This window comes from Taudactylus pleione, unplaced genomic scaffold, assembly GCF_031769625.1.
Source record: "Taudactylus pleione unplaced genomic scaffold, aTauple2 ptg000677l, whole genome shotgun sequence".
Lineage (NCBI taxonomy): Eukaryota > Metazoa > Chordata > Amphibia > Anura > Myobatrachidae > Taudactylus > Taudactylus pleione.
The window spans coordinates 1,164,717-1,188,402 of record NW_028285079.1 but is presented as its reverse complement, the minus strand read 5'-3'; the positions used below and the strand labels follow the sequence as shown (position 1 = coordinate 1,188,402).

Genomic DNA, 23,686 nt, shown 5'->3' with positions numbered 1-23,686 from the left:
TGTGTGTGAATGGCATTCTCTTCCTCATTAAACAGTTTAGCAGTGCTCCTCAGGGGTGATGGAGCAGCAGTGCAGACGCCCAGAGGACTGTCTAGTGCAGCTTGCTCTATTAGGAAAAATGTAAAATAAAAATAAATCATAAAAATAAAGCTTGGACTATTTATAGCAGCCACACTGTTCTAACGGTGATCCAGCTCCTACCAGACAACAACGAAACCGAGTTGCCCTCAGGCTATGGTGCGGGGTATAGGGGGAAGGGCCGGAGAAACCTGAGATAGGAAAAAGCTTTGCTGTTGGTACCCGGTCCTCCAAGTAACACCTACACCCCATTGTCTCCCTGTGGAGCCCTATGGAGTATATGCACACTGTATTAGGCACAATTCTAGGTAAGTCCTACAAGTTTTATATACTGTAGTGCAACTTTGGTTCATTTTTGGGACGTGGGTCCCCCTGGATTGTGTTGGTTGAGCTGTCTCGGGGCACTGCATTATAACACATTTTCCTTTATAACACATTTTAACCCTTCACTGTGTGTTTAATATATATGTACTTCACTTTTTTATTTTCATTCTTTATATGCAGCAGCAGCTGCTCCTAACTATCTCTTTACACTGCACTTTTCTTACTATGGTGGTGCCCTGGGGCAGCTTGGCTGGTCCAGTTTTGGGGGGTCCTGCGCTCTGGATTTGAACCCTAGTATGTTAGGGACCTACCCGAAAGAGGTTACCTGGATGTGGTGGGTAGGCCCATAACCTTGGCCATGATTATGCTAAAAACCTCTATTGATTGCAAAATTTTATTACATTTATATATATTATTGATAATTTGGAGTTGTGCACCTGAGATTTGTCTGTTCGGAGCCCTATGGACCCTGAACAAGAAATAAAAGTAGCATCTGAAAGCTCATTTTAACTGCATCAAGTTTTAAAAGAGATTACTGAACTTTCCGAGACGGCGACTACAAGACAATAGACTGATATGAAGGGCATCAATCCTGTCTAAGGTGAGTGGATGAAGACCCACGTGCATTAAGTTTCTTACCCTTTGTGACTCGGTGAGCAGGTCATATAGACAGTGATACATTTGTCTCCATCTACCCTTTCAATGCATCATAACAGCCGCAGCACAAAAGACAGCGAAACGGGCGCATGATGAAATCTTCTCCCAACGTCACCCGAGAGAACCAACAATTGCGCTTGCTGCTACCACCTCCGCTCACATAACCAAGCCGGCCTCTCACAGAGCTGAAACTAATCATACTTTGACATTTGCAGCAATCTGGAAAACACTTCAGAAGCTGATAACGTGATGGCGGTCCTCTGTTTCCTGACAAGAGTTTGTGCTTCACATTTTATCTGTGATATGTTTTGTACGATCCAGTCACCGGCTGTTCCTCGGGGAAGAGGAGAAGTGCTGGCAATCAGACCCTGGCCTAATCATTAGCTACACTTAAGCCATCATCCACTGACACCTTGGCATTTACCTGCCATCATTTCAGCGCAGAGTCAGAACACAGGAACGTTCATGAAGTGTTTATTGGATGCATCATTTTTGCATCGCCTCATCCTATATATCTGGGGAATGGTGCCCAGGTCAGGAAATGTATGCGTGAATGATTCATATAGATGGATGTAAAGTAATGAAAGGTTCTATAGCAATCCCAGCATACACAGAACACGACATAGATCTCTCATCACTGTCTCTCTGACACTACGCTGTAACCCTCATCAGGTAGGCTCCCTGTACTCGGCATGAGTGCTCCCTGTCCCGCCTGTCACTCTCTGGGATCTCTCATCACTGTCTCTCTGACACTACGCTGTAACCCTCATCAGGTAGGCTCCCTGTACTCGGCATGAGTGCTCCCTGTCCCGCCTGTCACTCTCTGGGATCTCTCATCACTGTCTCCCTGACACTACGCTGTGACCCTCATCAGGAAGGCTCCCGGTACTCAGCATGAGTGCTCCCTGTCCCGCCTGTCACTCTCTGGGATCTCTCATCACTGTCTCTCTGACACTACACTGTAACCCTCATCAGGTAGGCTCCCTGTACTCGGCATGAATGCTCCCTGTCCCGCCTGTCACTCTCTGGGATCTCTCATCACTGTCTCCTTGACACTGCACTGTAACCCTCATCAGGTAGGCTCCCGGTACTCGGCATGAGTGCTCCCTGTCCCGCCTGTCACTCTCTGGGATCTCTCATCACTGTCTCTCTGACACTACGCTGTAACCCTCATCAGGTAGGCTCCCGGTACTCGGCATGAGTGCTCCCTGTCCCGCCTGTCACTCTCTGGGATCTATCATCACAGTCTCCCTGACACTACGCTGTGACCCTCATCAGGAAGGCTCCCGGTACTCAGCATGAGTGCTCCCTGTCCCGCCTGTCACTCTCTGGGATCTCTCATCACTGTCTCCCTGACACTACGCTGTAACCCTCATCAGGTAGGCTCCCTGTACTCGGCATGAATGCTCCCTGTCCCGCCTGTCACTCTCTGGGATCTCTCATCACTGTCTCCCTGACACTACACTGTAACCCTCATCAGGTAGGCTCCCGGTACTCAGCATGAGTGCTCCCTGTCCCGCCTGTCACTCTCTGAGATTTCTCATCACAGTCTCCCTGACACTACGCTGTAACCCTCATCAGGTAGGCTCCCGGTACTCGGCATGAGTGCTCCCTGTCCCGCCTGTCACTCTCTGGGATCTCTCATCACTGTCTCCCTGACACTACGCTGTAACCCTCATCAGGTAGGCTCCCGGTACTCAGCATGAGTGCTCCCTGTCCCGCCTGTCACTCTCTGGGATCTCTCATCACTGTCTCCCTGACACTACGCTGTAACCCTCATCAGGTAGGCTCCCGGTACTCGGCATGAGTGCTCCCTGTCCCGCCTGTCACTCTCTGGGATCTCTTATCACTGTCTCCCTGACACTACGCTGTAACCCTCATCAGGTAGGCTCCCGGTACTCGGCATGAGTGCTCCCTGTCCCGCCTGTCACTCTCTGGGATCTCTCATCACTGTCTCCCTGACACTACACTGTAACCCTCATCAGGTAGGCTCCCGGTAAACAGCATGAGTGCTCCCTGTCCCGCCTGTCACTCTCTGGGATCTCTCATCACTGTCTCCCTGACACTACGCTGTAACCCTCATCACGTAGGCTGCCTGTACTCGGCATGAGTGCTCCCTGTCCTGCCTGTTACTCTCTGGGATCTCTCATCACTGTCTCCCTGACACTACACTGTGACCCTCATCAGGTAGGCTCCTGGTACTCAGCATGAGTGCTCCCTGTCCCGCCTGTCACTCTCTGGGATCTCTCATCACTGTCTCCCTGACACTACACTGTAACCCTCATCAGGTAGGCTCCCGGTACTCGGCATGAGTGCTCCCTGTCCCACCTGTCACTCTCTGAGATCTCTCATCACTGTCTCCTTGACACTACGCTGTAACCCTCATCAGGTAGGCTCCCGGTACTCGGCATGAGTGCTCCCTGTCCCGCCTGTCACTCTCTGGGATCTCTCATCACTGTCTCCCTGACACTACGCTGTAACCCTCATCAGGTAGGCTCCCGGTACTCGGCATGAGTGCTCCCTGTCCCGCCTGTCACTCTCTGGGATCTCTCATCACTGTCTCCCTGACACTACACTGTAACCCTCATCAGGTAGGCTCCCTGTACTCGGCATGAGTGCTCCCTGTCCCGCCTGTCACTCTCTGGGATCTCTCATCACTGTCTCCCTGACACTATGCTGTAACCCTCATCAGGTAGGCTCCCGGTACTCAGCATGAGTGCTCCCTGTCCCACCTGTCACTCTCTGGGATCTCTCATCACTGTCTCCCTGACACTACACTGTAACCCTCATCAGGTAGGCTCCCGGTACTCGGCATGAGTGCTCCCTGTCCCACCTGTCACTCTCTGGGATCTCTCATCACTGTCTCCCTGACACTACGCTGTAACCCTCATCAGGTAGGCTCCCGGTACTCAGCATGAGTGCTCCCTGTTCCGCCTGTCACTCTCTGGGATCTCTTATCACTGTCTCCCTGACACTACGCTGTAACCCTCATCAGGTAGGCTCCCGGTACTCGGCATGAGTGCTCCCTGTCCCGCCTGTCACTCTCTGGGATCTCTCATCACTGTCTCCCTGACACTACGCTGTAACCCTCATCAGGTAGGCTCCCGGTACTCGACATGAGTGCTCCCTGTCCCGCCTGTCACTCTCTGGGATCTCTCATCACTGTCTCCCTGACACTACGCTGTGACCCTCATCAGGTAGGCTCCCGGTACTCGGCATGAGTGCTCCCTGTCCCGCCTGTCACTCTCTGGGATCTCTCATCACTGTCTCCCTGACACTACGCTGTGACCCTCATCAGGTAGGCTCCCGGTACTCAGCATGAGTGCTCCCTGTCCCGCCTGTCACTCTCTGGGATCTCTCATCACTGTCTCCCTGAAACTACGCTGTAACCCTCATCAGGTAGGCTCCCGGTACTCAGCATGAGTGCTCCCTGTCCCGCCTGTCACTCTCTGGGATCTCTCATCACTGTCTCCCTGACACTACGCTGTAACCCTCATCAGGTAGGCTCCCGGTACTCGGCATGAGTGCTCCCTGTCCCGCCTGTCACTCTCTGGGATCTCTCATCACTGTCTCCCTGACACTACACTGTGACCCTCATCAGGTAGGCTCCCGGTACTCGGCATGAGTGCTCCCTGTCCCGCCTGTCACTCTCTGGGATCTCTCATCACTGTCTCCCTGACACTACGCTGTAACCCTCATCAGGTAGGCTCCCGGTACTCGGCATGAGTGCTCCCTGTCCCACCTGTCACTCTCTGGGATCTCTCATCACTGTCTCCCTGACACTACGCTGTAACCCTCATCAGGTAGGCTCCCGGTACTCAGTATGAGTGCTCCCTGTCCCGCCTGTCACTCTCTGGGATCTCTCATCACTGTCTCCCTGACACTACGCTGTAACCCTCATCAGGTAGGCTCTCGGTACTCGGCATGAGTGCTCCCTGTCCCGCCTGTCACTCTCTGGGATCTCTCATCACTGTCTCACTGACACTACGCTGTAACCCTCATCAGGTAGGCTCCCGGTACTCGGCATGAGTGCTCCCTGTCCCGCCTGTCACTCTCTGGGATCTCTCATCACTGTCTCTCTGACACTACGCTGTAACCCTCATCAGGTAGGCTCCCGGTACTCGGCATGAGTGCTCTCTGTCCCGCCTGTCACTCTCTGGGATCTCTCATCACTGTCTCCCTGACACTACACTGTAACCCTCATAAGGAAGGCTCCCGGTACTCAGCATGAGTGCTCCCTGTCCCGCCTGTCACTCTCTGGGATCTCTCATCACAGTCTCCCTGACACTACGCTGTAACCCTCATCAGGTAGGCTCCCTGTACTCGGCATGAGTGCTCCCTGTCCCGCCTGTCACTCTCTGGGATCTCTCATCACTGTCTCCCTGACACTACGCTGTAACCCTCATCAGGTAGGCTCCCGGTACTCAGCATGAGTGCTCCCTGTCCTGCCTGTCACTCTCTGGGATCTCTCATCACTGTCTGCCTGACACTACGCTGTAACCCTCATCAGGTAGGCTCCTGGTACTCAGCATGAGTGCTCCCTGTCCTGCCTGTCACTCTCTGGGATCTCTCATCACTGTCTCCCTGACACTACGCTGTAACCCTCATCAGGTAGGCTCCCGGTACTCGGCATGAGTGCTCCCTGTCCCGCCTGTCACTCTCTGGGATCTCTCATCACTGTCTCCCTGACACTACACTGTAACCCTCATCAGGTAGGCTCCCTGTACTCGGCATGAGTGCTCCCTGTCCCGCCTGTCACTCTCTGGGATCTCTCATCACTGTCTCCCTGACACTACGCTGTAACCCTCATCAGGTAGGCTCCTGGTACTCGGCATGAGTGCTCCCTGTCCCGCCTGTCACTCTCTGGGATCTCTCATCACTGTCTCGCTGACACTACACTGTAACCCTCATCAGGTAGGCTCCCTGTATTGTACTCAGCATGAGTGCTCCCTGTCCCGCCTGTCACTCTCTGGGATCCCGTGTTGCTGTGTAATACGCCGGTTTCTTGCTCTTACCGCTCTTTGTTAAATCTAAGGGAATGAAGCACAGCCGGCCGCTTCTGTCTCAGGTTCCACAGGTGAAGCGTCTCATTAGCACATGCAGTGACCAAGGCACCCTGCAAATAAACAAAGATAGACACATGTAATACTGTATTCATATTTATTCTACATAGACCACAGCTGTTGAATATGTGATAAAGGAATGTGCAGTAAATCACGTTGCACTGCAGTACAGTATATCAGGACATCCCCGGGGAATAATCCTGGTAGTGAGAAAATGATAGCATGAGAATTCAAAAACAATAGCTGCGTGCATCTGTGTGTGTGTGTGTATCTGTGTATGTGTATCTGTGTGTGTGTATCTGTGTATGTGTATCTGTGTATGTGTATCTGTGTGTGTGTGTATCTGTGTATCTGTGTGTATGTGCATCTGTGTATGTGCATCTGTATGTGTATCTGTGTATGTGTGTATCTGTGTGTGTGTGTATCTGTGTATGTGTATCTGTGTGTATGTGCATCTGTGTATCTGTGAATGTGCATCTGTATGTGAATCTGTGTGTATGTGTATCTGTGTATGTGTATCTGTGTGTGTGTATCTGTGTGTGTGTATGTGTATCTGTGTGTATGTGCATCTGTGTATCTGTGTATGTGTATCTGTGTATGTGTATCTGTGTGTGTGTATGTGCATCTGTGTGTGTGTATCTGTGTATGTGTATCTGTGTGTGTGTATCTGTATGTATGTGTATCTGTGTGTATATCTGTGTGTGTGTGTGTGTATCTGTGTATATGTATCTGTGTGTGTATCTGTGTATATGTATCTGTGTATGTGTATCTGTGTATGTGCATCTGTGTGTGTATATCTGTGTATGTGCATCTGTGTGTGTGTATGTGTATCTGTGTGTGTATCTGTGTGTCTGTGTATCTATGTATATGTATCTGTGCATGTGTATCTGTGTGTGTGTATCTGTGTATATGTGTATATGTATCTGTGTATGTGTATCTGTGTAGGTGTATCTGTGTGTATATATCTGTGTGTAAGTATATGTGTGTGTGCCTCTGTGAGTGTGTAAGTATATGCGAGTGCGTGTGTGTGTAAGTATATGTGTCTGTACCTCTGTGAGTGTGTAAGTATGTGTGTATGCCTCTATGAGTGTGTACATATATGAGGGTGCCTCTGTATGTGTGTGTAAGTATATGTGTGTGTGTGTGTGTAAGTATATGTGTCTGTGTCTCTGTGAGTGTGTAAGTATATGTGTTTGTGCCTCTGTGAGTGTGTAAGTATATGTGTGTGCCTCTGTATGTGTGTGTAAGTATATGTGTGTGTGCCTCTCTGAGTCTGTAAGTATATGTGTGTGTGCCTCTGTGAGTGTGTAAGTATATGTGTGTGCCTCTGTATGTGTGTGTAAGTATATGTGTGTGTGCCTCTGTGAGTCTGTAAGTATATGTGTGTGTGCCTCTGTGAGTGTGTAAGTATGTGTGTAAGTGTATGTGTGTGTGCCTCTGTGAGTGTGTAAGTATATGTGTTTGTGCCTCTGTGAGTGTGTAAATATATGTGTGTGCCTCTGTGTGTGTGCCTGTGTGTGTGTGTTAGTATTTGTGTGTGTGCCTCTGTGAGTGTGTAAGTATATGTATTTGTGCCTCTGTGTGTGTCTCTGTGTGTGTGTGTAAGTATATGTGTGTGTGCCTCTGTGTGTGTGTAAGTATTTGTGTGTGTGCCTCTGTGAGTGTATAAGTATATGTATGTCAGTGTGTGCGCTTCTGTGAGTGTATAAGTATATGTGCTAATGTGTATGTCTGTGTATGTCTATCTCTGTGTGTGTGTGTGTGTGTAAGTATGTATGTGTATGTAGTGTTAGTGTGCTTGTACCTCAGTGCATCTCTGAATGTGTAAGTACAGTATATGTGTGTATGTGTATATCTGTGTGTGTACCAAAACAACCTCCAAGAGAAGCTTCATCCTAGGACAGTTTGGTGATGAACAATGCCTTTTCCAGCACCTTGCCATAAGGCAAAAGTGATAACTAAGTGGCTCGGGGAACATAACATCGACATGTTGGGTCCATGGCCAGGAAACTCCCCAGACCTTAATCCCATTGAGAACTTGTGGTCAATCCTCAAGTGGTGGGTGGACAAACAAAAACCCACAGAATGGGCGGCCATCAGTCAGTATGACCCAGCAGGTGAGTGACAGCATGCCAGGGCGAATTGCAGAGGTCTTGAAAAAGAAGGGTCAGCACTGCAAATATTGACTCTTTGCATAAACTTAATGTAATTGTCAATAAAAGCCTTTGACACTTATGTAATGCTGTAATGTTACCTCAGTATACCATAGTAACATCTGACACTTATGTAATGCTGTACTGTTACCTCAGTATACCATAGTAACATCTGACACTTATGTAATGCTGTAATGTTACCTCAGTATACCATAGTAACATCTGACACTTATGTAATGCTGTAATGTTACCTCAGTATACCATAGTAACATCTGACACTTATGTAATGCTGTAATGTTACCTCAGTATACCATAGTAACATCTGACACTTATATAATGCTGTAATGTTACCTCAGTATACCATAGTAACATCTGACACTTATGTAATGCTGTAATGTTACCTCAGTATACCATAGTAACATCTGACACTTATGTAATGCTGTAATGTTACCTCAGTATACCATAGTAACATCTGACACTTATGTAATGCTGTACTGTTACCTCAGTATACTGTCGAAGCTGGAATTTTGCGAATGGCCACCTAAGCGCCATTTTAGATAAACTCACACTTTAGTACATGTGGCGATATTACTATTAGCATCATGCGATTGCATCTGTGACCATCGCCATAAGTTACGGCGATTCATCAAAAGCCCATTTCATGACTTTACGTAGTTTGGGTGCTCTGGATAAAGTGTATATTATAATTCCCCTAAAGGATATATTTCAGAAATGGCTGTACAGTATGTCAAAATTGGATTGCATTAGCTAAACAGAGCAAATGGCCACGTGACAACTAGCCTGTGTAGACAAGCTTCATGGACATAACGTCTGCTCTCACTCCAGGTGGCCCTGCTCGAATACAGCAAGAGGGTCGTTTGTAGCACCTTACATTAGCAGGCTTCCTACAATAAAATATATTCAAAGCCAAGAGTGAGCTGAGGTTTGGGTCTTGTAGCTGTGCTAATTTGCATCCACACAGGCCCTGGGAGAACAAAGACCAGTATTTTGGAGCCTGAAAAGGGTGGGGGCTGCTGGGGCATAAGCAAGTCATGGAACTATAAGGTTCAGCATTCCACACTGCTAGGTGTTCACTTAGTTTAAGTGAGATTTAAGTGCACCATTTCTCATATACACATTAATACGCACAATTGTGCTGTTATCTAGTCGCATATTAGCGAATGCATAAAATCCTGCATGAAAACGATGTTTATTAGCTTCATGCGCACGCATCTGCCCCAAGTTAACTAGCATCTTTACATCACACCCCGCATACTTACACATTACATATTCACATAAAAGGTTTAATAAGCTTTAAAGTATAAGATTCAAGTATGCACATTTACTATAATTGCTATGAAATAAAGGTTATTTCGTAACTAAGGTTTTATACGTGATAAGTAAGCCATGTTTGGTATTGTACTGATGCGTACTCTCTCAACAGTATTCCGGTAATATCGATGGAGAGATCGCAACATGCATTCTCAACTTATGGACCGCAGAGACTTCAAGCAACAAAATGTACATTATATGAACAACTGTTAGGATGTTGCATGAGGCGGGAAACCAGAGACCCCCAGTTGTTAGAGGCTGAGTTGTGTCTATTTGAATCAACCTGTTAAATGCCTTGTAACATATGCCCTCTCCTTTAGGAGCAATGGTATTAGCAAAACATTTCTCTATTGTGTTGTTTATTTCTGGGGGGTATAAATATGTGTGCTCTGACCCTGGGTTCCTAGTCTTTGTGCTGAATGCTGATGAGGGGTTTCTTGCTGATGCCTAACATCTGGACCAGAGAGCGCTGCGTATGTATAATTGTACTTGGGTCTGTATAAACTCTTTGCGCTAAGATTATATGAGGATCATAGCATGTAACTGACTGTACTTTTACTTGAATAATACTTTGTGCTTTGGAACCACAGATTCTAGGTCTGGAGTCTCTATTTACTGTATGACTGCGTATGCAAATTAGCATCATCCTTAGAGGTTTATAGGTAGGATATTAGAAGGTATAGGCAGGGGTATACAGAGGTTCTCAGGCAGAATCCTTAGTTGGGGGCTCGTCGTTAAATCACTTACCTAGTCACACGGCAAATACGGTTATCGATATCTCAGCAAAGGGTGGAGTGGCCACATGCAGGGTGTACCTGCAACCGCTTTGTGCTGAAAGATCGCAATCCGTTTTCGTGTGGGCCAAGGAAGCTGACTAGAATCCAGGGACAAGAGAGGAAAAAGTTTGTTTTCCTTTGTTGATAGAACCTAACGTTTAAAGGGGTGCCGCAGTATTGAGCACGCAGCTGAGTCGCAGTTTTGCACACAGTAAAGACGCACTTTTGCGTACGCAGCTAAAAAGTTGTCATACGGTTGTGTGGTAGTCGCATTATTGTGTATGTGACTGGTCGCACAATAGCGTATACGTACTTCCGGTTGTGCTGCCACGTGTTTAAATAAAGCCGTTGAGGTTTAAATTTTTCAATAGTAATCAATATCTGGGTTAACGTGTATTTTTCTGCGCAGGAAAAAGTGTGTAACAGTGAGTATTTGTTATTAGGGGTAACTTGTTCCCTACAGTTAGAGGTACCGTATGACCTTTAAGGGCTAAGTGCTAGTCGCTCGGTAAGCAGCTTACCGTTCTATACACAGTAGCAGGTGTACATGTTGTCTTTGATGTAGAGAGGTGCGTGGAATTATGCATACTAAGTGAGGTACTTATGTGATAAGGTATTGTGATGTATGGTTTAAAATGACGATGAAGAGTGTTAGACCGTTTCCCAGAATTGGTAGTTTTGATAAAAATGTGTTAGATAATGTCCGGGATCACATCAGTCTGATGCGCTCCCGAGAGAAAAATGTAAAATATTATGAATGTTTAAAGTTGTGGCAGCATGAAGGGGATGCGTGGCTTAAAAATGTGCAAGCAACGCAAACTAGCGTTGCGAACGCATTGCCAGAGTATACATCCGCGATGCTAAATTGCAATACGGGCGAGCCGCAAAATGGCGCGCACGTGCAGCAAGGTAGCGTTGTGGAGAGTATTGCCGGCAGTTCACGCTCACCACCCCCACCTTATGTGGATGGAGGTGCAAGTACAGTTACCAAAAATACTCATAAAATATGAGATATGGTAAGAACTTACCCTTGTTATCTCTATTTCTACTAAGTCCATAGGGTTCCACAGGATACCTTGGGGTACAGGTGATGACGTCAGGCATCGGGCACCATAGAGTTAAAGCTTTCAGCCTCCCTGGATGCACTAGAGTCCCCCTCCTATACCCCGCCCCCGAGCCAAGGCATCTCAGTTACGTACCAAGCCATAGGCCGGAGGAGGAGAAAGAAGAGAGAGAAAAAAGATCTGGACACACACAAGAATCACATTCTCACCAGAGGGAGACGGAAAAACCGGTGACCAGAGTAAAGCACATCTGCAGCACAGGTGCGACAGGGCGGGAGTCCTGTGGAACCCTATGGACTTCATAGAAATAGAGATAACAAAGGTAAGTTCTTACCATATCTCATATTTTCTACTTCAGGGTCCATAGGGTATCCACAGGATACCTTGGGGATGTCCCAAAGCAGTATCCTTTAAGGGTGGGGACGCTCCTGTGCTGAAAGGAGAATCCGCCACCCGAAGGAAGCATCCAGAGAGGCAAAGGTGTCAAACGCAAAATACCTCACAAAGGTATTGACATAGGACCACGTGGCAGCCTTGTAGATCTGGACTGCAGAAGCACAACGTCGTGCTGCCCACGAGGGACCCACAGACCTAGTGGAATGAGCCCTCACAGAGGATGGAACCGGCAGGCCTTCATGAAGATAAGCTTCTGAAATGGCCATGCGGATCCAAGCTGCCAAAGTTTGTTTGGAAGCAGGCCAACCCTTTTTACGGAAGCCATAGAGGACAAACAAGGCGTCCGACTTCCTAAATGAAGAAGTGCGGTCAACATAAGTTCTTAAGGCCCGCACCACATCCAAAGTGGTCTCACTCACCGAAAGACCAGGTGAGGTAAAGGCCGGCACAACGATTTCTTCGTTAATGTGAAACCGGGAAACAACTTTGGGCAAAAATTCAGGACGAGTGCGCAGCACTGCCCTGTTCCCATGAAAAATCAATAAAGGGGGCCTACAAGAAAGAGCCCCTAAATCAGAAACACATCTGGCCGAAGCGATGGCCAGAAGGAAAACAGTCTTAGCTGTTAGCCATTTAAGGTCCACTGATCCCAGTTGTTCAAACGGCGGTCCCTGGAGAGCCCTCAGGACCACAGCCAAATCCCAAGGTGCCACAGGTGGAACAAAGGGTGGCTGAATGCGCAAAACGCCCTGCATAAAGGTGCGCACATCAGGGATTGTAGCAATCCTACGATGGAAACAGACAGACAGGACAGAAACCTCCACCTTCAAAGAAGCAAGGCAAAGCCCATGGTCCAGTCCCGCTTGTAGGAAGGCTAGCACTCTAGACAGACAAAATTCCCTAGGTGCATAACCTCTCGGTCTACACCACTGGAAGAACGTATGCCACACACGATGGTATATTCTCGCGGAAGACGGTTTCCGAGCTCTGAGCATGGTCGCACTACAGAGCTAGAGAAACCCCTGGACCTCAACAGCCACGCCGTCAAAGACAGCCGAGTCAGGTCTGGATGAAGACAGGGACCCTGAGACAGAAGGTCCGGTCACAGCAGCAACCGCAGAGGACTGTCCACGGACAGACCCTGAAGATCTGAGAACCAGTGCCGTCTGGGCCATGCGGGAGCTATCAAAAGGAGCGTCCCTCCTTCCTGTGTGAATTTCCGGATTACTCTCGGAAGAAGGGAAACCGGAGGAAAAAGATAAGCGAACCGGAACGTCCACTGGACGGACAGAGCATCCACCAGAGATGCCTTTTCGTCTCTTGTGCGAGACCCGTACACCGGCAACTTGTTGTTGTGCCGGGACGCCAAGAGGTCGATCTCTGGAAGACCCCACCTGTCCACCAGCAGTTGAAAGACGTCCGGGTGCAGAGACCATTCCCCCGGATGAACATCCTGGTGACTGAGAAAGTCCGCCTCCCAATTCAGCACTCCCGGGATGAATACCGCTAATATGGCTGGGAGATTGCGCTCCGCCCATACCAGGATTCAGGACACCTCTACGAGAGCCGACCGACTTCGGGTTCCTCCCTGCCGATGTATGTAGGCCACGGTGGTAGCGTTGTCCGACTGGACCTGCACTGGGTGACCTCGGAGAACCAGATGTGCCTGCTGGAGAGCATTGAATACCGCGCGGAGCTCCAAAATGTTTATGGGAAGCTCTGCCTCTGCCTGAGTCCACCTGCCCTGGAACAAGTGTGGACCCGAAACTGCTCCCCAGCCCCGAAGACTGGCGTCCGTTGTCAACAGGACCCAATTCGCCACCCAGAACGGACGACCCTTGTTGAGATGGGTCGTCTGCAACCACCAGGCTAGAGACAGGCGAACCTCCGGAGTGAGCACTATCGTCTGGGATTTTAGAGACTGAGGCAGTCCATTCCATTTGGACAGCATCCGGTGCTGTAGAGGTCTGGAGTGAAACTGGGCATATTCCACCATGTTGAATACCGACACCATGGAGCCCAGTAACCTCATTGCCGAGTGCAGAGACACCCGGCGGCTCTGCAGACAACTGCGCACCCTCGACTGCAAGGCAGAGATCTTTTCCCCGGTCACAAAGATCCTCTGCTGTCCGGAGTCCAATAAGGCTCCGAGGTGCAGAATCCGCTGAGACGGGATCAGTGTGGACTTCTGCCAGTTTATCAACCAGCCGTGTCATTGCAGTACCGCAATGGTCAGGTCCAAGCGGCGCAGAAGGAGCTCTGGAGATCCTGCCACCAAGAGAAGGTAGTCCAAGTATGGTAACATGCGGACTCCCTGCAGCCGCAGGAAAGCCACCATGACCGCCATCACCTTGGTGAAAACACGCGGTGCTGTCGCCAGGCCAAAAGGCAATGCCCGGAACTGAAAGTGGTCGTTGCGGATTGCAAACCTGAGGAACTGTTGATGGCGCAAAAGAATAGGGACATGCAGGTAAGCGTCCTGTATGTTCAACGACACCATATAGTCCCCAGGTTCCAGCGCCAGAATGATGGACCGCAGGGTCTCCATCCGAAACTTCGGCACCCGCAAAGATTTGTTGAGAGCTTTGAGGTTGAGTATCGGACGATACGACCCATTGGGTTTCTGCACCAAAAAGAGATTGGAATAGAAACCCTGGCCCTTCTGGGAGAATGGAACAGGCACTATAACTCCAGCCTGGAGAATAGTGTGCAAAACTTTCCACAGTTCCAAGGCTTTGTTCCGGTCTGATGGTAGACCCATGGTGAAGAATCGAGACGGGGGTCTGTGCCGGAAGGAGAGGGCGTACCCGTGAGAAACCACCTCGAGAACCCAAGTGTCCATCGTGGTGACCGACCAACACTGGGCGAACTGCATCAGGCGGCCTCCCACTTTGGGATCCCCCAAAGGGAGGCCCGGACCGTCAGGCCGCAGGCTTGTCATTTGGCTTAGGAGCCGGATGCCTGGTACTCCAGGCCTGCTTCCGGGGCTTGGCCGATTTCTTGGGGCCAGCCTGTCGAGGAAAGGATTGTGCTTTAGGCCTACCCTGGGCCCTTTAAGGCCGAAAGGACGACATACCTAAGCTGGACGGAACAGCAGCAGACGGGAGACATGCTGATTTGGCTGCCGCCAGCGTGGCCACAATTTTGTCCAGATCTGGACCAAATAGGACTTCTCCGTTAAAGGGCAAGGCTTCCAGGCCCTTCTTGAAATCAGCGTCCGCCTTCCAAGATCGCAACCATAATGTGCGATGTGCCGCCACAGCAGCCGAAGAAATCCGTGAGGTCAGGTACTGATATCCAAAGCCGCTTCATTAATGTAAGTGGCCGAATCCCTGAGATTGCCTATCAACTCGGTCTGTTCAGCCGAACAGTCGGAATCGAAGGACGCCTCTAACGTATCTGCCCAGCGCTCCATAGCTCTGGCAACCCAACAAATGGCCATAGCCGGCCTAGCTGCCCCCGCCGCAAGGGAATAAATGGACTTTAGGCAGATTTCCACCTTACGGTCCGTGGCATCCTTTAAGGAGGACATGGGCAACGTGGCACTTCGGACCAGGCGTGTTACATGGGAATTCACCTGTGGCGGAGATTCCCACTTGGCAAAATAATTGTCCGCAAACGGATACGCCACTGCTAAACGCCTTTGAGGCTGATACCGTTTGCCTGGCTGTTTCCATGCTTCCTCTAGGTGGTCCACTAATTGCCCCAAAAGAGAAACACTGTGGCATCTCCCTTAACATCCTTGAAAAAGGCGTATTTGGATTTTGATACCGGAGGCTCCTCATCCTCAATAACTAAAGCAGTACGGACTGCATGAATAAGGCCAGGTATATAAACCTTAGACTTAGCGTCTGACTCTTTAGGACGGGGAGGTTCCTGGTCAGAAAGATCCAGAATCTCCCCATCATCGGGCGTCCCGTCGTCATCCTCATAAGGAGCAGACAGAGACGCCACCGGCCGCTTGTGAGTCCGCATCACAGAATCCCCCTGCAACACTTCTGACAAATGCTGTACAGAGCTTGTTAACTAATTAAGCCACGCAGGCTCATGAGAGACCTGAGGAGGGGAAATAGGGAGACTGTGGGGTACCATCAATTGTCTCGGGAAACCCTGCATGGGTGACGACACCACAGACTGCGGGGACAATCCCATCTGAGGGAAGGCTGGCTGCAGAGCTAACTGGCCCACGAGGGTTGTAAGCGCTTTGGCGAAACAAGCCCAGAGCGGCTCCTGTACCGGAGCCGTGACCGTAATCGGCCGCGTCAATGAATAACACTTCCGACATAGCCCCTCCACGCTACCGTTCCCCTCCACTATAGGTACCTTGCATGCAGTACATAAAAGCTGGAGAGGAAAGTCACTTTCAGACATAATGGTAAGTATGTGACCCCTCTCACAGATACTCGTTAGTATAGTGTGAGACCACCCTGCAAGCACCGCACCGCAAGGGCTTTAGCAGAAAGAACAGGGACAGTTAAATGCTGACAGATAGAAAATGAAAGTACAGGCAGCAGACGCTAGCATAGGTCACATACAATGCAAAGAAATCAATCCCTGCACTATCAGCGCTGATCCTCAACTACGCAGGCTCAGAGCCTGGTAGGACACAGCACTGCATACACAGACCTTAATCCAACGGAGGAGAGGTATGCAGGGGGACCCAGACCGCGATGCCACCGTTCATCAGCGTCCAGCAGCGCTCACCATGCTTCTTCCAAAGATGGCCACCGAGGAGCAGAGAGGAGGCCGGCCTGGGGGAGGAGCGCTGACACAGGACCAGTCAGCTAGAGCAGAGATGGCTGTGTGCAGCGGGGGAGGCGCCGGCTGTGAGACAGGGAGGGCGCGCTCCCCTGGCATGCATTTAACCCCTGGGACGCCGCAGCGCTACCGCTCTGCCGCGGTCCGCTGTCCCAGGGGGGTAGTGGAAGAGCAGGTTAGTACCTGGCTCCACGCTGCAGCCAGTCCCCAGGGAGCCCCATGCCTGGGGACTTAGGGCCATGTTCAGCAGGGTCCCACCGCGGGACCCTGCTGCTTACCTTGTAGTCCCCCTTGGATCCGGCCATGGTCCCAAAGATCTGGGGTCACCGCTAGCGGTGACCCCAGATGCTTACCAGCATCCCCGGATCGGTATCGGCGTTCTGGTACCGGCGGGGGTGTAGGGAAGACAGCATGGACGTCAGGACTGACTGTCCATGCTGTACTTCCAGATGTGCAGCCACAGCTGCAAAGACGAAAACTTCAGGGGCTCTTCATGGCCCCCCTCTAACAGGTGCATCCGACTCCGGCCGGGCACCAAACTAAACTGAGATGCCTTGGCTCGGGGGCGGGGTATAGGAGGGGGACCCTAGTGCATCCTGGGGGGCTGAAAGCTTTAACTCTATGGTGCCCGATGCCTGACGTCATCACCTATACCCCAAGGTATCCTGTGGATACCCTATGGACCCTGAAGTAGAAAAATGTAACAAGCAAATTGTACCCCCTCTTAAGCAACCATAAGAAAATGTTTATGATGTGGATGATGAGCCTATTGTAATGTCTGCCATTTCCCATGCTGTGCAGATGATAGATGCTGCATCACCACAATCACGAGTGGTGCCGCCATCTTCATCGGTAACAGCAAGGGAAGTGTTAACACACTCTGCACCCGTAGAGGAAGTTGTTAATACCATACGTAGCAGCAGCAGATTAAACCCCCAGCCAGGTAACCAAGTCAGAGGTAGCAACAATGCCGGTCTGCATCCCATTCGGACAATAACTGTTCCAAATGGAAATGCAGATGCAAACGGTGTAGTGCCCACGAGGGAAGTAGTAATGCATTGTCCATGGACAAGAGCAGAACTGAATTCCATCATAAATGATTTCCCCAATCCCAAAAAGGAACTAGCCAAATGTCAAAGATTTTTGAGAAATTTGGGTAGTTCTCATGAGCCCACTAATAAAGATTGGCGTGTGGTGTTAAGGGCCTGCCTGCCACACAATACCGACGTGACAAAATTTATCACAGATTGTGTATTGGATGGCGACGTTCCCTTAACAGACCAAGTAAACCAAGGTAACATTTCCCGCATTGTGACTCAATTGGGTGTATATTTTCCAGCAGTAGTTAACTGGAACAAAATCTTCACAATCAAACAAAAAGAGAGTGAAACTGCAGAAGAATATTGCGACCGGGCTCTGCAGGCTATCACCCAGTACACTGGGATAGAAGAGATTAAAGATAGCATTCACCACAGGGGAATGATAGTCACGATATTAATGGATGGGTTAAAAGAGAATTTAAAAACTCGGGTTCAGACCTCACAACCTGGCTGGCGGGGACTTACAATAGATAACCTCATAGAGTCTGCCATAGAACATGACAAAAACATCTCAAAAAAGAGGGAGACCCAGAGCGAAAAATTAATGGCTGTCAGTATACAAGCTCTGGAGAGAATGACGTTAACATCACAGCCAACAGACACGCTTGCACTTGCACACACACTCATGCCAGAACAAGTTGCTCTCACTAACCCCACTCAACAACAAACACAACTCTATTCCACTAACCCAATGCAACCACAGGTCCCAGGATATCCACCCACTTCTTTTCCCCCACAATACCCTTACCCTGCCTATCCTTACCCATATCCACCACCTTTGCCCTCTGCTCAAACCTCACAACAACACATGCTTTCACCTCAATCACGGACATGTTTTAATTGCAAACAAACAGGACACTTAAGTAGAAACTGCACAGTAAAAAGAGTATGGACCCCACACCAAGGGAAACCTGGATATCCCCATAAGGGATATGCACAGAGATCAGCAAATATTCAGCAAGCACCAGCTTCAATTGTAGCCGTAAATGCTTTATTGGAGAATGGTAGCCAACGCTAGGGGTCAGGTCATACCTGTAGTCTACAGATAGTCAGGTTAACGGGAAGTACTAGGGAAGAACCGGTCTTGATGGTTGATGTAGCTGGTACTGAATATCCTTTTCTTGTAGACAAAGGGGCGACCAGTTCAGTGATAAAATCTCCCGTTAATTTACAGGTGACCAACGAGACAATACCAACAATGGGTGTAACAGGTAAAGTGGAACATTATCCTTTAACAAAGTCCACAGAGGTTACTATTGGGCCGTTGCATACCAGGCATTCTTTCCTTCTGGCTGCTGCGACTCCTACTAACCTGCTGGGTAGAGACTTGTTATGTAAGATGAGATGTGTTATATAATGCACCCCTGATGGTGTATTTTTAGATATCCCAGAGAGAGTTGCACAAGAGGTGCGGGATATGTTGGACACTCCTCAAAGGATAATGTATCACTCTACAAGTTTAAATGAAAATCCATCTCAGGTAGATTAAATGTTGTCCCAAATTCCAGATTCCCTTTGGACTAAGGATGGACTGGACACTGGATTAATGGCAAACGTAAGCCTTGTAATGGTAAATTTAAAAAGCGTTAGGCAAGCTCCAAAAATTCCCCAGTACCCACTAAAACAGGAGGTAGAATTAGGGGTTTTTCCAATAATTGAGCGATTATTGCTACAGGGAAATTTAGTTCGTACAGCTAGTGTAGCCAACAGTCCCATCTTCCCGGTGAAGAAGAGTGGTGGGAGGGGTTATAGGCTGGTACAAGACCTTAGACGTGTTAATAAGGTAGTAGAGAGTCAATTCCCTGTAGTGCCAAATCCAGCTGTCATCCTGATGCAGATCCCACCAAATGCAACCCATTTCACTGTCATTGACCTCTGTTCTGCTTTCTTCTCTGTGCCTCTCCACCCTGACTGTCAGTATCTATTTGCATTTACATACAGAGGTGTACAATACACATGGACACGGTTACCCCAAGCTTTCATAGACAGCCCCAGTATCTTCTCCCAGGCATTGCACGACTGTTTACAATCTTTTCAACCTGCCAATGGATCTGTTTTAATTCAATATGTGGATGATTTATTGCTATGTTCTGACTCGTTTATGTCATGTTTGAATGATACTAAACTTTTGTTGCATCATCTCTCGCATACAGGACACAAGGTGGCTAAGGCAAACTACAGCCGTGCCAATCCAGAGTAAAATATTTGGGACACTACCTAACCCAGGGCTTACGACATCTTACAAATGATAGAATCCAGGCCATACAGAACATGACACTGCCGCAGAATTAACAGCAAATTCGTACCTTCTTGGGAATGTGTGGATACTGTGGATCCCAGGTTTTTCTATTTTGGCCTTGCCTTTACAGGAATTAGTCTCTTCCTCAAAGCCCGATCGTGTCATACACACAGAGGAAACAGACCAGGTTTTTCTTAATCTTAAGGATAGTCTGACAAAAGCTCCTGCATTGGGAATACCTGATTATGAAAAACCTTTTGATTTGTATTGTACGGAAGCCAATGGTTGTGCTGCAGGTGTCCTTGCACAAAAACATGGTGATGCCAGTAGGCCCCTAGCATTCTACAGTGCCCAATTGGACACTGTGGCAAGATCACTCCCCACTTGTTTGAGAAGTGTAGCAGCTACCGCTTTATTGGTGAGTAAAAGTGAGGACGTAGTATTGGGTCATGATAAGATTGTCTACACTCCCCATGCTGTATCTGCTCTGTTGAACCCAGCTCAAACCAGACACGTCCCTTCGGCTAGGTTTACCAAATGGGAACTAGCTCTAATCGCACCCGCAAACATCACTGTTAAACGTTGCAGCACGCTGAATCAAGCAACGTATTTACCATATGTACAACATGATGTACAAAGGGTGGAAGGAGGCGAGTTGCTGGCGGGAGGTGAGTTCAGCAGACATAATGATACGCACGATTGTATGGAATATCTGAATCAGACCTTTACTGCTAGACCTGACATACACGACACAAATTTAGAGAATGTGGCAGTGACTTTTTATACGGATGGGAGTTGTCATAGACAAATAACACAGGTGAATTATGTACAGGTTATGCTGTTGTAAATGACACAGACATCATAGAAGCTAAACCTCTCTGTCCTCCTCACTCAGCCCAGGTGGCAGAGTTAGTAGCACTTACTAGAGCATGTGAACTGGCAGCAGGCAAATCTGCTAACATTTACACTGACTCGAGGTACACGTTCAGAGGCAGCACACGGTCTGACTCATCTGGGAAAACAAGGTATGTGCAAGTTGGTGAGAGCATACTGGTGCGCACAAGGTTTTTCTTCACAAGCAGAAAAGATAGCAATGTCCTGTCTGATCTGCTTGAGGAAGAACATAGGGAAAGCGATCCCTACCGAACCGTCCCACATTCCACTGACTGATGGACCTTTCCAGGTGATACAAATTGATTTCATCCAATTACCACCCTGCAGGAATCTTAAGTATGTATTAGTGTGCACTGATGTATTTTGTAATTGGGCTGAGGACTACCCAGCGGCCACTAATACTGCTGCATTTACTGCCAAGAAAATAGATCAGAAATTTGTATGCAGGTACGGTATCCCTAAAATCATTGAGAGTGACAGGGGTACTCATTTCACAGGTGATGTTTTTCAAAATATGTGTAAGCTGATGGGTATTAATAGCCGACTTCACACCCCCTACCGACCGCAAGCCAGTGCCAAGGTAGAGAGGATGAAAGGGACTATTGAAATTAAGTTAAGTAAAATCATGGCAGAGACTGGACTAGGATGGCCAGAAGCATTACCTTTGGTCCTACATAGCATAAGGACCACTCCTAGACCCCCTATAAATCTGTCCCCATTTGAAATACTGTTCGGTAGACAACCTCAGTCCACAGGAAGACTTGAAGGGTAACAACGAGGTAACTGTAAAGTATCTTATATCAATGAGTAAGCAGTTGAAGCAACAGCAGCAGAAACTGAAATTGTTGTCTAATGATATGCCTGAAACTAACTGTCATGATGTTGAACCAGGAGAATATGTTATGATCAGAAATTTCTTGCGTTCAGGTTGTTTGACTGATCGGTGGGAAGGTCCGTACCAGGTGCTGCTGACAAGTACTACATCTTTGAAGGTGGATGAGAGAGATACCTGGGTCCATTCCACTGACTGCAAAAAGGTCAATCAACCGGTGGAGAAACAAGTCGGAGACAAGGCTGATAGCGTGGACCTGTCGCTCGCGAGCTTGTTCCGGGAGGATTGAAAAGGTCGTAGTGAGATACCTGAACTAAGAGAAATTTGCAGGTCTTGTTGTGACAATGGACGGGCCTGCTGTGTTCATTTTCATATTCTCTTTTAGAGTGTTCACCATCCTGTTCGGTTCGGGAATATCCAGTTTCAGTGATGGGAGACCGATTGAGGAAATGGGAGCTGATGGCAGTGCTGATGGAGTGGAGTCAGGAAGAGTGCAATGCCAATCAGGGGAGTGTCTGACCAATCTTAGTACTGTTATTGTTAAGAGAGCTGTCATTCCGGATACTCGGGGACGTGTGGAGGTTTATAGTCTGAAGATTCCTGTATTTGTGAGCTTTGTGGGTCCCTAGTTGATGAGAACTGTATCCAACGGTGCCAGCCTAAATATAACCTGTACTGGGGTGGGTATCCTTTAGACCCAGAAATAGGATTGTTTGCAAGGGAAATGTGCTTAATGATAATGATGCATACCATTCCTTATGTTCTCCCTGATAATGTATATTTTATATGTGGAAGAAAAGCGTATAAGTGGCTCTCCCCGAGTTCCGAAGGTTTGTGTTACCTGGGAAGAGTAGTCCCACAAGTTATGACCCTCACACATGTTGAAATGCTTGGTATACATAAAAACATACCATCACCATATCTTCACACACAATATGAACACAGAGGGAAACGAAATATGATATCTGGTGATGTGCACAGCCACTCAGTTGATTAGTGAGACAACTGGCTTTCAAGTTTTAGTCGCATTGGATCCCACCAGGATCGCTCGGGGTACATTAAACTTTAGATATATTCAGGAACTTGCTAAATTGATAGATAATATCACCGAGATGTACGGTGACACATTCAGGTATACAGGGATTGAATTGCAAGCGTACAAGAAAGAACTGGTGCAACACAGGCTAGTGTTAAATTATTTAACTGCTGTGTTACTAGAGGGTATTGCGTAACGTTGGCCACCCAATTTGGAGTAAAATGTTGCACCTATGTCACCAATGATACCAGCGACCCTAAGGAAGTGATCGCCAGCATCGGCAAATTCTTAATCCTTATACTGATTGTCATCTTAATAATTGGCATATGTGTCCGGTGTGTTCCTATTGTGTTGAAGTGTGGAAAATGTAAAAATAGAGTAAAACGAAAGAACGAAATTTATGATGGTGGTCAGTATGAATACCGAGGTAAATACAGAACTGCATTACAACCCTGAACTAGGAAATACCATAATTTAATGTATTATATTTAGACATGCATAGAATGTATTAGTGAAATGTTATTTTTTAAAAACACCTCAGATAATGTAAAGTCTCAATTCCCCTTCAAGACTGCCTTTATAGGACTGTATCCCCACACCTTTCACATGATCTTCCAAGATCCGCGGTGTGCGTATAATAGTAGTTTTATGTCCCCACTCAGAGACACCTTATTGATGGATTAAGAACCACCTTGTGCCATCCCATAATAACACTAAATAGTATATAAATGTAAGCCTAAATTATATTTTAAAATCAGATTGTGATAGCATGTTGTTCGCTATCAAAGGGTGGTCTGTCGAAGTTGGAATTTTGCGAATGGCAGCCTAAGCGCCATTTTAGATAAACTCACACTTTAGTACATGTGGCGATATTACTATTAGCATCATGCGATTGCATCTGTGACCATCGCCACAAGTTACGGCGATTCATCAAAAGCCTATTTCATGACTTCACGTAGTTTGGGTGCTCTGGATAAAGTGTGT

General features: G+C 48.1%; 1 protein-coding gene across 9 annotated transcripts in view; it reads right to left on the bottom strand.

The window, feature by feature from the left end:
- STXBP5L (syntaxin binding protein 5L) overlaps window positions 1-23,686 on the bottom strand; it is a 581,790-nt gene that overhangs the window by 389,825 nt on the left and 168,279 nt on the right. For all 9 annotated transcript variants that reach the window (XM_088455906.1, XM_088455901.1, XM_088455909.1 and 6 more), the window contains one exon: window positions 6,075-6,175. In XM_088455906.1, coding sequence (XP_088312032.1) covers window positions 6,075-6,175 — 101 coding nt within the window. The remainder of the gene's footprint in view (window positions 1-6,074; window positions 6,176-23,686) is intronic.